The following is a 19251-nucleotide window of genomic DNA, read 5'->3' on the forward strand; positions in this document are numbered from 1 at the left end:
TTTGGTGCATTTCACAAATCAATAATGTACAGCATTTCTCAAAACAATTAATGCAAACTGCACCACATAGTGTATTACCAGCAAAAGTGTATCAGTGTATCTTGCTCGCAGTCAATGCATGAGACTTGAGAGTTTCCCCACACACACAAACACATTTACAGTTGGCCTTGGGTGTTGCCATTTCTGAAATAAAAACACAATAACTGATTATCAAACTCCTGTGCTCTGAATTAATTCCTCTGTCTTTCACAGACACACAAGCTGGCCTATCAGCCACTGGCTCATCATCTCTGTCATGTTCATGAGTCAGTCATACTCGGAGACAATTATCCTTGCCTCAACACACCATCGGGTGTCACGTAGTATAGTTGCAGTCACATGACCGTATCAAGTTTCGTTTAATTTATTAATTCAAAATAACCGACGAGACAATTATCCTTGCAACACACCTTCACGTGACACGTATTTACAGATAGGCCTAGGCTACCTCTGACATGTCAAAACGAATGAGAAAGCTAATGGTTAAATACAATAAAGATGCAATAGGGCCACCAATGAGATGCTTACCTGCGCTGGAAATGTTATGCTGAAATTCAGTGGAGAAGCATCTAAGATGCAGCATACCTACTCATTAGCTCAGACCTGTTGCTCACCAGCCAATCACAGTGGTTACTGCAAGCAAACTTGTGCTTGAGAATAGACACGACCATGGGAACAGAGCCTTTCTCTTACGAATTGAGCTGTCCTTACTAAAAGTTAATCTCAGCAGATTTTTGAAAAGCTTTTAAGAGAAATGTTTAGTTAAAAACATTTAGGTTTAAAAAAAAGTGTGACTAGGAGTAGCCTACTCAACGTAAAAAGCTTTGTGAGTATGGACTCACGCAAAGTTGTAAAAATTGGGGTAAAACTGTAACAACGCTAACACCGCAATGACCGGATTATGTAATAACTAGACAAAATGTAATACATTTTCACGTCATTAGCCGTCAATCCGAAAAATTAATAATTAAATCATTTAATGGCTCAACTCGCGGGGCGACACCAAGCATGCATTTGAAAATCTCACTGCACGTAATTAGATAGCACTATACGACCAATGTTTACTGACTGATTCTGGACTTTGACGCAATTTGATAACATTACGACTGTCATCTGTTTAGCTTGTCTCTGGCCTGCCTATATCAAATACACTGATGTCATTGGTTCCCCGCGATACAAGGGACAAAAGTAACGTGCATCATTACTCATTGCCAGAGTGACTCACTGAACAAATTGAAATTTTGCTCCCGCGATAACGCTGGTTTCCCAGGGTAGTCATTAGCTGTCATTATGCAATGAACTGCTTGAACGCAATATGTATATATGTATATATAACACGTGTACATGCACATATTGCGGTTGTTATTGCAAAATTCATAGTTACAAAAACAGATTATTTTCTGTCCAAGAACTCTGTGGCTTGAATGGGATGACATTGCTTCTGTCATAACTAACACACACACACACACACACACACACACACAGAAACAACATACACTTACAGGTGGCCTTGGGTGTCCTAGCCTGGGAATACCCATATGAACCTTAAGCAAATTTGGGATTTGCTCTGCAGGTCCGTCTGGCCAAGAGGCCATTGAAGCCCATTTCCAATGTCACTAAAACACTGGCACTGGCAAATTGGATCAAAACATTAACACAAACAACAGATTGAGATTAGGGTTTAGGCCTATATCAAGATCTTGACAACAGTCAGGATGACAGAACACTAACCGGTTTTGTTTCATTACTAATGTTCTAAAACAATTGTCTGCATCTGTCCTCTTTCTTCAAATCACCCTATGGCACTTGTATGGGAATACAATGAAGAGGGTCACCAGAGATGTAGCCTACAGTACCTTTCAGATGGCTCCTCCACTCTGCCCCCTGCTTCTGACACCGCAACGTCTGTTTTAGGGTGAGCCACGGTCAAGTCAGCAGCTGATCTCGAGACCCCCATTGTGGTTGTATCTACCAGCAGCTTCTGGCAGGCCAGGCATGCCCATCAGTGACCTCGGTGGTGAACGACAGCTCCATCAAGAGCTTCCCCCTTGGGTGATTGGTCATGATAACACTTCTAAAACAACAAATCTAATGGTAGCTTGAAACTGAAATTGGACTGGTATCAGAACAAAAACTACATTTTATGGGAATTTCAATTGCCTACTCTGATATAACAAATATTTTTTTCCTTACTTTGTGCAAAGAAAAACTATAAATCGTGCGTCCTTCATTGATAAGGAAACAAGCTGAGGTTACTTACTTTATGAGCAGGCAATGGTAGTCTGAGCGCCTTGTTTTCTCGATCGATTCGCTCGACAGCACACATACAAATCTTTTTGCTCCAATTATATCACCTAGCGAGGTGCAAAAGTATCCGTTACTGGTAGACGCAGATTCCAGCACTTGTATCAATTGACTTGTAGTCGTGCAAAAAAATCAAAGCGATCTGTAGAATTTTATTAATGAAAAATTATTTTAAAGATGCACAACTTAATGCATTAGTTCACATTTGGGTTTAGAAATGCACAAATGTTGTGCATGTTCTCAGATAATGAAACACTGATGTGCAAATGTGTTTCGCACCAACTGCGCTGCAACGATTAGAGCAAAAGTGTCGAGTGCATGACTTGAAAGTTGTGACTCACAGGATAGGATTTGTGTACCTATAACAAGGATTTGTGAACCTGCAGCCCCTATTTTGTGTTAACAAGATATAAAAAAATATGTACAACTTCAACTTACACATTTATGACTTTAGTGTGCGCATGCAAAATCTGCAGTTAAATGTGCTCGCCACTTTTGCACCAAATATACCTTCATACTTATTGGCCAATCAACTTCCTGTTTACACTGTACACAGTAAGCGAGAAAATGACGGATCACTAACCTGTTGGTTTTAAGGCTATGTCTAATTGAATAGCATATCACTAACCTGTTGGTTTTAAGGCTATGTCTAATTGAATAGCATATCACTAACCTGTTGGTTTTAAGGCTATGTCTAATTGAATAGCATATCACTAACCTGTTGGTTTTAAGGCTATGTCTAATTGAATAGCATAGCTAAAGTTATCTAACCAGGAACATCAGTTGCTTGATTAAGGTTAAGAACATTTTAAAACCTTTTCCTGTTTGCTGAAGGGAGTGGCACACAACATTTCCACAAAGTCAGTCTACATTGTCATGAGATGAGGTCCTGAAGACAATGACTAAAAAAACCTTGTTTGCCAATGTTTGAACAAGAAGATATAGATATAAACACAAAATTGATATCGGTACAAGCAAATCCAAAATGGAGTCGTGCATAGATACTATTGTGGCATTGTGGAGAAGTCCACTGAAGAAACTCAAGAGACCTACTTGACTCCCTGCACTCTCGATGTGTAACTGATTACTCCGTCACACACTTTTATTTTTGCTGAGGGTATACAGCACTGAGGGTGGAGGTCAGATGCTGAGGCTAGAGGGGAAGAGATGGAGGAGATCCAATAACCACCCTCTATCGCCCGCTCCCCAATCACTGTCTTATCCTTCGTCCAGCTCACTCTGCCTGGCCTGTCCCTCTGCACTATAGCCACAGCTGACACATCACTGGCAATATTCCTGCAATCTGTATACAATCTAGGTCACTTGGTCTGTGCCTTGTTCAAACATGTACATCTAGCTTGGTCACTCTGCTTACATTAACTGCTCTATGATGTAAAGGAATAAATAAAACAAGGAAATGTATAGCTGGTAAATTCAACTGAGATCCTGTCTGTCTGCAATATGTGCCGTGGAAAACATGAAGAGCGAAGGCAGTCTGACACCTCAAGAGAACCTTGTTGTACTGCTTCTGTACTCTCTCTCTGTGTGTGTGTGGTGTGATGTCTTTGTTGAGTAAATGTAATTACGCACATAGCAGTGATTTCATGACTACACGCCTCAGCTCTGAAAACCCCATTGCTACATGGATGGGAGTAATCTTTCATGGCCTTTGACTTCAGTGGTCACAGCCTCAAGTGGACTTATGTAATGCAAAGGAAGGCATGGCCCTGGACCAGAAAGAAAAATCTCAGTTTGTTGTGTTTGCTACCCACTGCGGGAAAATAGGTCTGACTGATTTTGAATGTTGTTAGATAGATAGATAGATACTTTATTGATCCCCAAGGGGAAATTCAAGAAATTTTCTTGAATAAAATGATGCAAATACATTAATGTAAATATGTAACTGTAAATAATGTAAATATGTACATGTAAATAATGTTCCTGCAGCAACCATGAGGGTATTGACTGTTTCTATTGTGTACATTATCAGGCTATTTAAATATATATGTCAAAACCTTGCGTCTAAATGGTTAAAAGGTAAAAAAAGTGGATGGTAACAATACAGAAGTATTGTGAGCAACAGGACCCTTTAACTGATCCCGTGCTTGGAGTGAGCAGTGAGGTGTGGTGTGTATTTCCTCTCCACTCTGTGCAACTCCTTCACCCATGAGTGCAGGACTTGTGTGCACTGATACAGACCAACCACTGAGGAACATGGATTCAACTAACTGGGCTTCCACTGCTGGCATTACATTGTTGTCATAGCAACACAGACAAACTGACCTTTCTCTCTCTGGGTCAACCATGCATACTAGCACCGGTCACTCGGATGACTATGAAACATCGAGACAGTGTATGGGTTTTGGGCAGGATGTTCTAACAAGCATGAGAACCCAAAGCAACACACACACACACTGGTAGACTGGTAGTCTGTCAGGGTACAATTACAAATGAAGGTGTGCATTACAGAGGCATGTGTGATGGCTCTTTGAATTAGTAGGTGCAGGTGTGGAGGGAACTTTCACAACCTCTACACGGTGAGGCACGGGGGTCAGACAACTCTTTAGGTGTGTGTGTCAAGATTAGCCGTGTAGGTCTTATTTCAATTTGTTTTTCAGTTAGTTTATGTGGGCTAGCATGTCCCTCCTGGGAGCCAGTAGTAGGGTTATGGCAAAGAAACAGTGGGGGGGTAGCTAAATCACTAAATTGTAACATGTTCTTACACTGCCCTCTTCTGGTCATTACATGAAAAGCTTGAGAAGCCATATATACATCTGGCTTCTTCACATCACACTACACCTGTAAACCATGCATTCAAATTTTAACTATAGGAAATGTTAGACACAGCCCGGCTGTTCTTTTGGAACTGCTACATAAGGCCAGAACTATGCATTGCCTGTTATGATCATAATTTGTGTCTTATTGCCTCCTAATTTACCAGTTATAATCAGTAGGAAGTAATATCTACTTAAGTCTTAGTTATTGGTCTGTTAAGGGTGGAATATGGTCATGCCTTGTAAATTATTAATTAATGAGTGATAGCTGCTGTTTAAGGGATAGTATCTTACTAACAATTATGTTAGTTACTAGCTAATTAATGATGATTATGGGTGTGTTCATTTAAAGTGTTACCAAAAGCATAAAAGGGCAATAGTTTAAAATGTTATTAATTATTTTTAATATTAATTATTATTAATTAAAAGACATAAACACACCCCCATCCTCATCAACGGGACTGAGGTGGAGTGTGTCACCAGCTTCGTTTCTGTGTGTCCACATCTCTGAGGCCTTCTCTTGGACCCTCAACACCTCTACCCTAATCAAGAAGGCTCACCAGCATCTTTTTTTGCTAAGGGGCAGTCTGTGCGGCATGGCGGGGCTTTGGGGGGCCAGGCCCGTCCTGGAAGTCATCTGTGCCCGCCCTGGACGAGCTTGGCTGCTCCAACCAACCCCAATCCTATAGATTGATTTTGAACACTTATTAAATGTAGGCCTATATTATACGTTTGTCAATCTAGCAAGTAGCAAATAAAACTTGTAAAATCTGTATTAGCCTATTCCGTAGCTAATCAATCAGGAACATTAGGTAAGCCCATCACCTAAATGGAGAGGAGGTTACGTGGCGCAGTCTACTTCACTTCTGCACTAACCCCTGTCATCCGATGACAAATAGCTTATCGGCTCGCAGGTAGGCTATATCATATCGTAGTTAGTTAGTAGAAGTAGGCCTAGTAGTTTCTGGGTTTGTTTGATAGCGTTAACCTTTACTGTTTCTTTCTTCTGACCTAGTCGGAGAACAGGGCCGAAGTTATCCGTAACTTAGGGGCTAACTCCCTAACACTATCTGAAAGTGGTTAGCAAATGAACAAGGATTTTGGTTTTATCTGCGGATTTATTTTTGCATTATTTTGAATATGACTAGCCCCAGTCTCAACAGCACGTCTACTTTTTCCACACGCATCTCAGTTCTAACACATATATCCCCTCTCGCTTTCTCTCTCCATCTCTGCGCACGGGGCTCTCTTAAAGGAGCTGCACCATTTTACAACAATTGCATCTACATTTTCATATTAGAATGTTTTGTCAAGTGTAAGCGTGATCAATTTAAGTTCCCGTGCCCCCCCTGGAAAGGTGTAATGCCCATCCGTGATTTTGTGTCTGCAGCTGGGTCTGCTAAGGGGACTTTTCTTTTCTCCTCAGATCTTGGTGAACTTCTACCACTCCTACCAGACATGTGGACTCGAGTCACATGACTTGGACTCGAGTCAGACTCGAGTCATGATTTTAATGACTTCAGACTTGACTTGATAAAATTCGGCATGACTTGCGACTCGACTTGGACTTGAATACTATTCACTTGAGACTTGACTCGGACTTTGCCTCTTTGACTTGTGATGACTTGACATGTCTCGAATCAAAAACTAAATTTCCTGATCGTGGACCAGTCACCCCACAGACGCTTTCCCGCGACTAAAAAAAAAATAGCGGAGACAAGCGGCCAGAGCACAGTACAGTACTGCCGCTACCCCCACACGCGTTACGCACTGTGTGTAGGGCACCAAGAGACAGAGGAAGGACCAACATTTAGCCAATCACTAGTAGCTTTACTGCAAACTGATTTGCACTCTTGTTAGAGAACGTTTAATGTCAAAAAGCACCAACAGCATGTTACATAAAGTTGATACTTTTCGAGTCCTCTCCATTAAGATCCAATTTGAACTTATGCTAGCCTACTGCATTTAACTGAGAACGCATCCAAGCACGCACGAGAGGGAGAGAAAATGAGTAGGTTCCAGCTGGCTTGTCATTGTTGATGATGATTGATATCTTCTTTTAAATATAAGAAACATATAAAAGGAAATCGTGAAGGCAACAAATACGAGATTAGAGGAGATTGTGAATTATCCGGTTCTCACTAGCCTACTGTACTGTTATAAACTATGAGATCCAGGTCACTATGACATAGCTGCACTCACTGTGATTTGGAAAGTGGACAAGAATATTATGAAGAGTTGTCTTAGCCTTGTGTAATGGAACTGGTCTTAATAGTCTTGAAGTATTCAATAATTTATTTACATGAAGCACATAATATGCCGATTGAAATACATTTCACTCAGCTACTGTAGCTAGGTGGCTACTGGCTACCAGGCTCATAATTCACTTTTAATTGCAAACAGAAAATGTCAAGCAAGCATCATGTCATACATGCTTCTCTTTCCAAGGGAATGAAAGCTGTTTGTGCCAACTTAATATCATGCTTATCATTGTTAATATTGTGCTATACATGTGGCACAAACAATGTTTGAGTTTGTGGACTAGCCATAGGCTATATTTGAACGGAGCTGGTAAAAAAAGGATCATTATGAGAACGTGTGACACAATGGGCTTAAAGTGACAGTGCACCATTTACAAATGAGATAAACAGCATCAAATGTGTAGTATTTCTTAAGAAATGAATACTTTAAAACAAAATTACTGTCATTATTATCTTTTAAATAATATAAAAGTGTTGACCTTGGCTTCCCTTATGAGTCGCCACTGCCAGACAGCCTAATAAATTGTTTGCAGGCAAATCTGTGGCCTAGCACAGTGAACTGCCATCAGTCAAATTATTACTCATCCTTACAGTGGGCTCCGCAATTTGGAAAAACAATATATATATTTGCAGCTGTGCTGAGTGTTATGTAGCTATCCGTTTACAGATTACACAGGTATGCGCATGCATATGTCGTAAAAGATTACAAGACAGAAACATTGAACATATTTTAATCTGTATTTATAAACAAAAAATACTGTGGATTAGATGGAAGTGCTAAAATTATGATCGATAGTCTAATAATGGCATTATTAAGTGAAGAGTACCTGATGACTTGTTCAGGACTTGAAAAAGATTGGGACTTGGACTTGGACTCGACTTGGCTTTGATGTGACTTGGACTTGGACTCGACTTGCCCTTCTCTGTATTTACTTGGGACTTGACTTGGACTTGACTGCTAAGACTTGGGACTTACTTGTGACTTGCCAAACAGTGACTTGGTCCCACCTCTGACTCCTACCATCGAGAGCATCTTCACCAACTGTGTCTGCCTCTGACCAGAAAGCACTGCAGAGGGTGGTGAAAACTGCCCAACGCATCGTCGGTTCCTCACTCCCCTCCATCGAGGCCATCCAGGGCAAGCGATGCTTATGTAAAGCGTGCAGCTTCATCTGTTCAAGACTGTTCTCACCCCAACCACAGACTGTTCACCCCACTCCCCTCGTGGAGCCGTTACAGGACTCACTACATCTCTACGCTAACCAGCGAGTTCAGAGGAAGCATCTTCCCTGCGGCTGTCACTCTACTGAACTCTAGCTCTGCACCCTGGTGACAACCAACCAACTAGTGCATTGTGGCATTGTTGTGTGAGGAGATTTTTTTCCATCAAAGATGGCGGCACGCTAGATCACGCCTACACCGTTTCTTTTACTGTCTATGGCCTACACAGGTCTTGGATTGCTGGCCTAGATATATATGAATTTAAACAAATCGGGCTCACTCAAAGCATTAATGGATAAACACAATTAATCCAACCAATCAATAGCCTACCGAAACGTACCGTACAATTTAACAAAGGCAGACTCTTTCGAATCCTTCATCGGCTCTTACATCGAACTCCCAAGCATGAGTTCTCCCAGTGGAACAAGCCTGGTGAGCAGGCCAACCAGCACGCCTAAATTGGATACTCTAAAGCAAAGTTAATAAAGGAACAGAAAGTGCTTCACAACCCTCTAGAAAGAAAAAGCGACTCTCAAGTCAAGAACTGCAGACCTCACGGATACCGAGCACAGTATTATTCTACTGATAGAAGAAAAATTCAAGAACATGGAGAAACTTAACAAGCTCGATATCATCGACACTCTCTTAGTTGAGGTAGCGGCTTTAAAAAATATGGTGACAACTTTTCAAGCTAAAACGGCCGAATTACAAAGCGCCGTATCAGACATGAAATCCGAAATAATCGACGTTCAAAGGGAAAACTTTCTGCTGAAAGAAATGATACTAGATCTCCAAACCAGATCAATGAGAGAAAAGCTGATATTCAGTGGGATCCAAGAAGTAAACAACGAGAACGTAGAAGAAACCCTGAAATCAGGGGCGGACTGGGACCAAAAATCGGCCCTGGCATACTTGGCCCAAGCGGCCTTCAAATCGGTCGGGCACACCTAATTAAATACAAAATCTTTGCATTACCCTTAAATATGCATATATTTTCAACTGTCATGGAGCACTGAAAATGATAGGCCTCATTGGCTATCACTCTGTCTGATCAGAGGTAGCCATGGAGTACATGATCTCCATATTCAAGTATACAAGCAATTATTAAAGAAGAGTTTCTGCTTGAATTCAAAGTAGGCCTATCATTTCAACTGACAGCAGCACCAAACAGTTACTGAATTTGCCTATGTGTAAAGAGCTAAATTACCTAGATTGTAGTAGACATTAATCACGGTAGGACAACTGAAACAACACAAAATAAATAGGGCTGTTGCTGGAAATATTTTATTCCCGTAGGCTATACTACATTGCTGGTACATTTTGGAACATTATAGCTACATTAACTAATTATCTTTAATGTCTTCCAGTAGCCTATCGTATAGGTTACTGTATATGGCTTGTGCATGAATATGACGATGTTTTGTAGCCTACATTTCCGTCAGTCTACAGTCTTTTAGTCCATCTTTACCCCTCCAAGATAGAACCCTTTCGACGCTCTGAGAGACCAACCACCACTCATGCCATCGATGTTGAATTTTGGGCGTCTGACGGAAACTGATCAATCTGACCAACAATTAACATCGATTTGACACTTTTGCTGTCCGGGGTTGCAAATCATTCATTTAGAACATTTAAGTTAAGTTTAAGTTGTTTAAGTTGTTTGTTATTATAATCACAGCACGGCCTTACGTTATCATAACCACATCATTACATTATCGCAATTGATAAGTCATTATAATCATCATCGTCAGCATGGCATGTCACACATAGCCTACCTGCTCCATCACTGAGTTCTTATCATGTAGCCGCAAGGCTCCACCACCTGCTCACTGTCCCTCGTAGGCCTATTGCTTGCTTACATTCTCGTTCAAACTCAACGAACTTCAACATGTTGCTGACATATGCTAGCCTACTTGCAATATTGTATTTTTGAAGCTTCTACATTGGTGTTACTTTTGCACTATTGTCACGACCGGCATCCGCCGCAATTTCGTGTAGGCAACTGCGATTAACTTCTGATGGCTCACAAAATCCTGGCTCTGGTCCAAAATGCGAGGGGTGGGTCTGACGTGAGCTGTTATTGGATCAGTCGACATATGAAAATGTGACCAGTGGGCCGCTGATTGTCCTTCCTTTGGGCCGATCGTTAGCCAAAATGATTAAATTATATAGCCTAGGCCTATTCTATCGGCCGCAAAGGTGCGTCGGCCCACCGGGAAAATGCCCGGTATGCCAGATGGCCAGTCCTGCCTGAAATCATTCATGGAGAGTGAGCGAGCTAAACATACCGAAAGCAGTTTGCCAGAGTACATTGGGAAGAAAAGATCCTACGCAAATGCACTTCAAGGAGGGAAATGGATCCGTCGGCCAACAGTGAGGGTCAACTTCCACAACCTCCTCCAGACACCAGCTTATCCATAACGCCCGGACCCAGGCCTATCGTTGCACGATTTGACCAACCCAAACAACGCGACTACATCAAAGGCCTTGGGAGAAGACTCCAGGGCAAGCCGTTCGGCATGAACGAGCAGTTCCCGACTAGGCTACCATACTGGAGCGCCGCCGAGTGCTTCTCCCTATATAGGCCTATCGCAAAAATCGAAAGGACGGGCGCTGGGTGAGTTTGATTGCAGACAAACTTTATATTGACAATCAACTATTTAAGGATCCAGATATTACTCCATGGCTAGAACAAAGACAAAACTAGAGTAATGGTCATTCCAGCTCGATTAGTGCGAACTTCCCTGCGGCTATTTTCACTTTAAATTTGAGAACAGGCTCCAGTGAATTGAAGACTTCAGTATCAAGACTACCGGTATAAGGTTGTTGAGACATTATGCGGATGCATGAGGCCGTGAGAGACTAATATTAGTCACATACAGTAAATTCACAAATCTAATGGCTCTGTCTGTATACATCACTTAATTGCCATGACATCAAAAGGCCAATCCAAAACCTCATATTTGAGTTATACCATGTTCTTACTTCAACTCATGTATCAACTTATCATTGTTTTTCATAATAAGTGGTCAAGTAAGCTTACAGCATGTCAGGGGCGGAGCCAGAGGGGTAGCTCCGGGTGGCACAGGCCACCCTTGAGATTCGATTGGCCACCCCAGGTGCCACCCCCAAATCCTACACTGTAAAAAATTGCTGTAATTTTACAGTAAAATCTTACTGGAAATTACTGTATATTTAACTTTACAGTAAAATGATGTAATGTGCAGTGCATTGTGGGTTATCATACAGTTTACAGTCCAGCATTGCAAATTTACAATAAGACCAACGAGATTCCACAACATTTTCCCGTAATTTCCTGATTTGTCAGGCTTTGTTGGCTATATGAAAACGAATTGTAGGCCTAACCAGAATGTGTAGCCTATTTATGTATTGCTTTATTTTAATCATATTAAAACCACTATTTTGCCTGTTAATTTACCCCATGCATATTTAGCTTCAGTTTTTTTCTTTGTAGTGGTGTTTGGTGTAGGTGTAGCTTGTGACATATCAGGAGGAGGCTGGATGAAGAAATGGGTAGATCAGCCTAACGCAAACTGCATACAGGAAGCTCCAAAAGATATAGTGATGTTGTCTTTTTTAGTTTTGAATTGTAATACAAATGATTTGTAATGCATTTTTGCATTTTAAACTTCTGCTGATAATGAGTGAAAGAGTGCTTAGGGCTTTCTGCAATCAAATGCACTGCGCCGAGGTCGTCTTGACAACCTCATACATTGTTGCAAATTGAGCAGGCACCACAACCACTTTCCCACGGTAAGACAGAAACAGAAGACACTACGAACACGTTGTGGGTAGAAGAGGAAGACACTACAGCGGTTCACAAAGAGATGTATTAGTAAGTACATTTTCATGACCACAGCCATAAAAAAAACTTTTCAAACGTTTGCAGTAGTGGGCTATATCCTCGGAAACACAAAATCTGTTAAAATAAAGTGCCAGCTTGTAGGGCAATAAGTAACGTTAGGCTAGGGTGGCTAGCGATGGCGCTAAATTCTAGTTGTCTTTGCTGCTAGCTAGCATGGGAAAGCCACGCACTCATGGTATATTTGAAAAAAAAAAATATTAACATATTAGTAAAACTGTCAGCATTTCAGTGTTTTAAATCTTTAATTGCGGGATTCGAACTGAAGCATTCGGTTGTTAGCCAAGATTTGTGAAATGATAGGCTAGCTAGCACCTCTAACATATTAGGCTAGCATTACATATGATCTAACGTTAACGTTAGTGCCTTTCTAACACAACCGTTTGTTATTTTGCAGATTAACGTTAAATGGTTCGGTTCATCCTGAAACAAGCCGTGACAACCTTCCGTTCGTCCTGAAACAAGGTATGTTTCTTTGTAAGTTTTGTCAGCATGAGTTTAACAGCATATTGGGGTTTTGTAGACATACAAAGCAACATAAAAATACCCCAAACCAATCATTTACTTGTGGAGTTCCTGATTGTACACGGTCTTTCAGGAAATTTAGCGCTTGCAAGTCTCATATATACAGAGACCACAGGGACTATCATAGGATTACTAATGTTAGAGGTTTACAATTTAATTTATCAGACTCTATCACTTGCCACATTGAAGGTTGTCAGTCAGAGTTCCAAGACCTAAAAGGTCTCATTTCACATCTGAAGGGGCATATACAAGAGGGTAGAACAATTGGTTGTCCTTTTAGAGAATGTAGCAAAACATTCCATGTGAAATCCACATTTGCTTCTCATATATCTAGAACACATAAGAACACTTCAGCCTATCAACTTGTTACACTAGGGCCAGCCTTAGGTAGTGACCACACAGGTGAGACTAGTAGTCAGTCGTTTGACATTCACAATGATGGTGAAGAAAGTGAGTCAGGTGGGCAGCAGGATATATTTGATGTTGATGAAACACTCTACCTTAAAAATCTGGCACTGTTTTATTTGAAGCTTCAGGCTAAGCTGTTATTACCAGCTTCTGTAATTCAAACAATTTTTGAAGAATTCCAGGATGTTCATGATGTTGAACAATGCCATATGTTTGGAATATTAACTGAGAAGTTGACCTCGCTAGGCATGTCAGAAAGCACGATCAAACCAGTAATTGAAGAACTTAAAACAGAAAGTCTGCTAACACGCTTTAACTGCCTTTTCAAAACAGATCAACGGCGTAAGACCATCTTTAAAAACAGTTTCCAATATGTTGAACCATTACGAGTAGCCTATGCCCAATATGTTCCAATACAAGAAACACTTCTTGCTCTCTTTAAAAATGAGTCTACGAAGCAACAGTATGATGAAGTGCGTAGTCGTGTGACTAATGGTGGTGTTATGCAGAACATTTGGGATGGAGAGGTTGTGTCCAAACACTTTTTATTCCAGTCTGACAGGTCATCTTTAGCTTTGATACTCTATCAAGATTCATTTGAGGTGGTGAATCCACTGGGATCAGGGGAAAAAAAGCACAAGGTGCTAGCTGTGTACCTAACCCTGGGTAATATTTCGCCATGGTACAGATCAAATATTGATCATATGCAGCTTGTTCTTTTGTGTAGAGAACAGGACTTCAAGACATTTGGACAGGAGTTAGTCTTCAGTCCTTTGATAAAGGATCTGAACAACTTGGCATTGTGAAAGATGGCAGTGTTCTTAGAGGTGGTCTGTGTGCCATAGCTGGAGACAATCTGGGCTCTCATAACATTGGAGGCTTTGTAGAAAATTTCAGTTGAAGTGAATATTTTTGTCGGTTCTGTGATATTAGCAGAAATGAATTTGAATCAAACCCTTTGTCAACTGCTACCTCCAGAACTGTTGAGAATTATCAAGAAACTCTGCAAAACTTTCAAAACAGAGAAAGAACTGACAAGAACAATGAAAAGGGTATCAAATATGATTCCATTTTTAATCAGCTTCAGTACTTTCATGTGTGTCTGCCTGGATTGCCGCCTTGCTTGGGTCATGATCTCTCTGAGGGTGTTGTTTCCTTTGATATGGCATTGTTGATTAATCAGTTAGTGGTTCAGGAAAAACATTTTACCCATTTAGAGTTAAACAGGGCAATTGATCACTTGCAGTTTCTTGGTAATGACGCTAATGATAAGCCACCAGAAATTAATTCAGGCAATGAAAAATTATCCGGACATGCTGTCCAGAACTGGTGCCTTTTAAGAGTGCTACCTTTGCTAGTGGGGAACAAATTACAGAGCCTGGCCGAGAGTAAGATATGGCATCTAGTTCTGCTCCTTCGAAAAATTGTTGCATACATATGTGCTCCTGCTATAACTGCAGATCAGGTGGCATATTTGCAAATTCTAATCGAAGAGTACATTTCTGACAGAGCTGAATCCTTTCCTCAGAAGCCCTTGAGACCAAAACACCACTACCTGTGCCATTATCCAGAGCTGATCTTGAAGTGTGGGCCACTAATACGTCTTTGGACCTTGAGGTTTGAGAGTAAACACACTTATTTTAAACAGTGTGCTCGAAAATTGCATAATTTCAAGAATTTGTGTTCCACCTTAGCAGAAAGGCATCAGCTTCTGCAAGCCTACTTGAGTGCAGGCAACATCTTTCCTCCTTTGATTCGCAATGACAAAGGAGATGAATTTCATTCGAATGATTACAACTCAGAAATTGTAACTGCAGTATCTCAATTCAATTTTTCTCCCAATAACACTTGTGCTACGAATGATGTCACCTTCAAAGGCACTAAGTACAGAAAGGGACTCCATGTGATCATTGGAAAGGAAGAGGATGTATTGCTTGCTGGGGAAATCAAACTAATTCTGATTCACACTCAGTCTGAAGTTTACTTTGTTGTAAAGAAATATCAGGCAAATCTGGAAGTTAATTTGGGTGTATATTCAGCGCATGACTTAGAACAGGGCTCCCACTTTGTTTGTCTTAGATATGAAGAACTGCTTGATTATTATCCCTTGCCAGTCTATAAAGTGAATGATATGTCAGTGCTCATCCTTCACCACTCTTTCCCTTCTTTATAGAGCCATGACTCAAGAAATAAAGGAGGCAATCCTGCAGGTATTACCTACATTAGCAGAGGATACCCTGTCTTTGCTGCTGACCAGACTTAACAGCATTGGCGTGGACCGCAAGTCGGATTTGCAATATGTGAAGGAGGAGGATCTGTCAGAACATCTTCGACCTATAGAATCGCGAAAACTGCTAAACAAATGGAGCACTGATGGTATTGTACTTTGCTTTGTTCTTATATTAGGAAATCACTCATATCTTGTTTAATATTGTAAAAAGTTTATTTTCAGCTAGGCCATAAGATGTATAGTTACATCCCCTGAGTGTGACAAGAAAAAACAAAAAAAAAAAAATTGTTCATTTAATTTTGACACCACGGTCTCTTGTTGTGTTACAATGCACTGTACTCCAGCTTTGCCCAGAGCTCTGTGGAATTGCCACAGCACTGCATAGGGAGAAAAGTGATGACATAGGGGCAGTCTCAGAAGTTTTTAGTTGTTTGTTGAGGTTGTATGGGTTCCATATTGTACATATGAATGTGAAAGTTGATTTATGTCTGTTTTTAAAATGCATATCTGACTTTCCAGGGCAGCTGAGGTGTGCTGAAAATTTACAAAGTGACAATTCACAATCAGACTCCACACGTAGTCCATGCAGACTGGATTCATCCTCCTCATCCTTCTCATCCAGCCCAACCAGCACAAATAGCAGCACCAGCACAGTCGACATAGACTCTTGGCCAGACTGTTTTAAAGTTCCTTGGGGCAAAATGCCTCATGCCATATCAATGGCTGTGCATTCACAAAAGCGCCCAGCTCCAAGAGACCGAAGAGAAATGGTCCGGATCATAGTAGATGAAATGAGGGTGATTGAAGCCAATCCTTCTAGATCTGATTGCTTTTCTGTTGCTAAGAAAATAGTTAGACAGTATCCCAAGAGCTTTGCCGATGTCTTGAAAGATGGCACTAAAATTGGAAGTGGATATGCTTCCCTTGTCAATCAGATTAAATCCAGGGTTGAACACCTGAATAGGGACAATGTTACAGCAAGACGCCGGAGAGGAAAAACACTGCCAAGCTCATCCACCACCAAGAGCACCAAAGGACCATCAGATCAATATGGGTGTATCAGTTGGCAGCCTGAGTGTCCTACTGGGGAAACTGAAGACAGCCTTAAGGGAAAAAAAGAACAAATGCAAGAGATGTTTTCAAGAGAAGTTCCAGTGGGGGGAGAGAGAGGATGTGTCGACCAGCTAATGCATGTTACATACTACCTGCAACGTAAGTCTATCAACGCAAGTCCACCTCACACAATTGCTGAGCTTAGAAAAGATTGGCCATATCTCTTCACTCAGAAAGGCCTCTACAGTCACTTTCAGCATCTTACAGACATACCCATCCTGGAAAAAATGGAGGGAGCAATTGCAGAAAAGGGAAAGATGATCCTCCAGTTTTATCGCCAAAAGCCAACAAACTCGGAGGTGAAGCAGGTGCTGTCCATGTTTGAGGCCAGTGGGTCTACCGTAGTTGGACCTTGTGTTATCCTGTGCTTAATGGCACACTTCAAAGAGAACCCAGATGGACTACTGTTACAAGTTGATGTAAGTATACAATATTTCACTATATCTGTCTATGTATGTGTCTAGTTTGTCTATAATCAGTTGTGTAATGTTTTGTTTTGCTATTCTTCTGTTTCAGGAAACAGCCACTCCTGCAGACGTGGAGAGATTGCCTTTACCAGATGCTCCAAGATTAGTTATTCAAGGTAAGTGTTCCAATTTAGCTTTTTGGTAGTGGTAAAAAATTGAAAAGGGCAACATAAGACCATAATAAAACTTAAGAGGAAATGTATTATGTATGATATTTGTCCTTTGCTGGGTGTTTAATGTGGCAGATGTCAATTTTGTTTGTAGTCTGCAGTCCGAAAAAGACCCATAAATGAATCGGTGTGCCCAAACCTTTGACTGGTAGTGTGTGTGTGTGTGTGTGTGAACATTTCTTATGTTCTTGGTTTCATTTCAGGGAACAAATTTGTTTCCAACAAATGGATGCTAACCATCGAAAAACAAGTGTTGATGACTCCACATTCAAGCTTCACTGCAGGCCTGGCCACTTTGTTTGCAACCTTCTATACCTTCAATTTGGAGTACCAAGAGGAGGCTTCATGTGTCCTTGAATTCATCCAAAGGTATTATAATATGAAAAATATGATGACACAGCTTCTTGAGTGATAGCCTAGTGTTTGTTTTAAAGTCTTTTCTTAGAATTTTAATTAGGCCATGAGCTACGGGGCCTTACAATCACCCCCTCACCTCCCAAGGGAACCAACTTTTTTTTTGAAGGTCTGACCATGCTGAACATGAATTTGAATGTTAACATTGAACATTTTGGATTGAACTACCTGTTTCAGCCCCATGAATAGATTTACATTGAAAATCAATCTATTTTAATACATTGTTAATACATTAGAAGAACATCACTGTCCATGGCATAGAGGAAGGAGTGACATCTGTCTTTGCATGTTTAGTCACAAGATATGTAAATAATAGAGACCAAAATGTATAAGCTTCTCACCAGAGTCACCAGGCAAATCAAGTAGAAAGACTATTTTGGTCTCTATTGTTTTGGGAAAAGCCAATTAAACCACTCGAACTATACATTTTCTGAAAGCTTATGCCCTCTACATGTGATGAAACATGCAAAGACAGATGTCACACCTTCCCCTATGTCAATGTCATGGACTGTCATGTTCCTATAATGCATTTCCAATGTAAATCTATTCATGGGGCTGAAACAGGTACTGCAACCGAAAATGTTCAATGATAAAGGAGAATTTCGGTGTGATATTGACCTAAAGTGTGTTGAAACATGATACCAAGTGTGAACGTATGTCTCATAGCTCATCTCGGCTTGTCCCCTGCACTCCGAAATCAGGGGACAAGTGCAGGGGACAAGCCGAGATGAGCTATGAGACATACGTTCACAGTCGGTATCATGTTTCAACACACTTTAGGTCAGTATCACACCAGAATTCTCCTTTAACATTCAAATTCATGTTCAGCATAGTAAGGCCCCGTAGCTTGCGGCCTACATGTGCTGTGTATGTGAGTAAATACCATCTGGATCTGGAGACTGCTCACCACTCCATCATTCATCTTTTAGTATATCTTATCTACTTGTCCAATCCTCTCAACACCACTCTTCCCCCCTCTCTCCCCCTCCCCCTTTTTTTTGAAGGTGCTTTGTGGGAATCAACCCAGACACCGGCTCCAAGGCTTCAAGTGGAAAGAAAAAACGTCACACAATCAATGTAAATGTCTGCACTCTTTTACGCAAGCTCATGGACTTTGACTGGCTTGGTTTTTAGGCACTCGCAAAGCCACTCTCATTTTCTAAATGTTTTTTCCAGGCGTTTATTGCTTTTGGTAACATTAATCTTCTTTTAAAAATCCACTCATGGACTTTGACTGGCTTGGTTTTTAGGCACTCACAATGTTTTTCATGTTAAATTTTCAGATGTTTATTGCTTTTGCTAACATTCAGCATTCTTGTTTTAAAAATCCACATAATGTTTTGTCATTGTAAGTGCGTGCTACCAACCCCAGAATGTTTGTCCGGTTTGTGGTGTATTGGCTGCGTTAAAAGCCCTATTGGCGGCAGGAAAAACAATGAGAA

The 19251-nt window shown here is 40.9% G+C and overlaps 1 protein-coding gene across 3 annotated transcripts; it reads left to right on the forward strand.

Annotated features, from left to right (window-relative positions):
• The first annotated feature begins 11745 nt into the window (after positions 1 to 11745).
• LOC121678003 lies at positions 11746 to 18951 on the forward strand. Of its 3 annotated transcripts, XM_042057177.1 has the most exons (8): positions 11881 to 12455; positions 12880 to 12947; positions 15589 to 15791; positions 16165 to 16857; positions 16966 to 17177; positions 17275 to 17341; positions 17599 to 17764; positions 18814 to 18951. In XM_042057177.1, the coding sequence occupies exons 3-8, from the start codon at positions 15593 to 15595 to the stop codon at positions 18941 to 18943; spliced, it is 1467 nt and encodes a 488-aa protein (XP_041913111.1). In that variant the 5' UTR covers positions 11881 to 12455; positions 12880 to 12947; positions 15589 to 15592; the 3' UTR covers positions 18944 to 18951. The 3 variants fall into 3 exon arrangements, with proteins under 3 accessions (XP_041913120.1, XP_041913103.1, XP_041913111.1); XM_042057169.1 differs by having other exon boundaries at positions 11877 to 12455; positions 16165 to 17177; XM_042057186.1 differs by lacking the exon at positions 17599 to 17764 and having other exon boundaries at positions 11746 to 12455; positions 16165 to 17177; positions 18814 to 18897.
• The last annotated feature ends 300 nt before the right edge of the window (positions 18952 to 19251 follow it).

This window comes from Alosa sapidissima, chromosome 1 (assembly GCF_018492685.1).
Source record: "Alosa sapidissima isolate fAloSap1 chromosome 1, fAloSap1.pri, whole genome shotgun sequence".
Taxonomy (NCBI): domain Eukaryota; kingdom Metazoa; phylum Chordata; class Actinopteri; order Clupeiformes; family Clupeidae; genus Alosa; species Alosa sapidissima.

Bases quoted from the DNA above. Each gene is read 5' to 3' on its own strand.
- LOC121678003 (XM_042057169.1), top strand. From the start codon at position 15,593: ATGACTCAAGAAATAAAGGAGGCAATCCTGCAGGTATTACCTACATTA. The intron at 17,178-17,274 runs GTAAGTATACAA...CTTCTGTTTCAG, and splicing joins GACTACTGTTACAAGTTGAT to GAAACAGCCACTCCTGCAGA. The intron at 17,765-18,813 runs GTATTATAATAT...TTTTTTTTGAAG, and splicing joins GTCCTTGAATTCATCCAAAG to GTGCTTTGTGGGAATCAACC.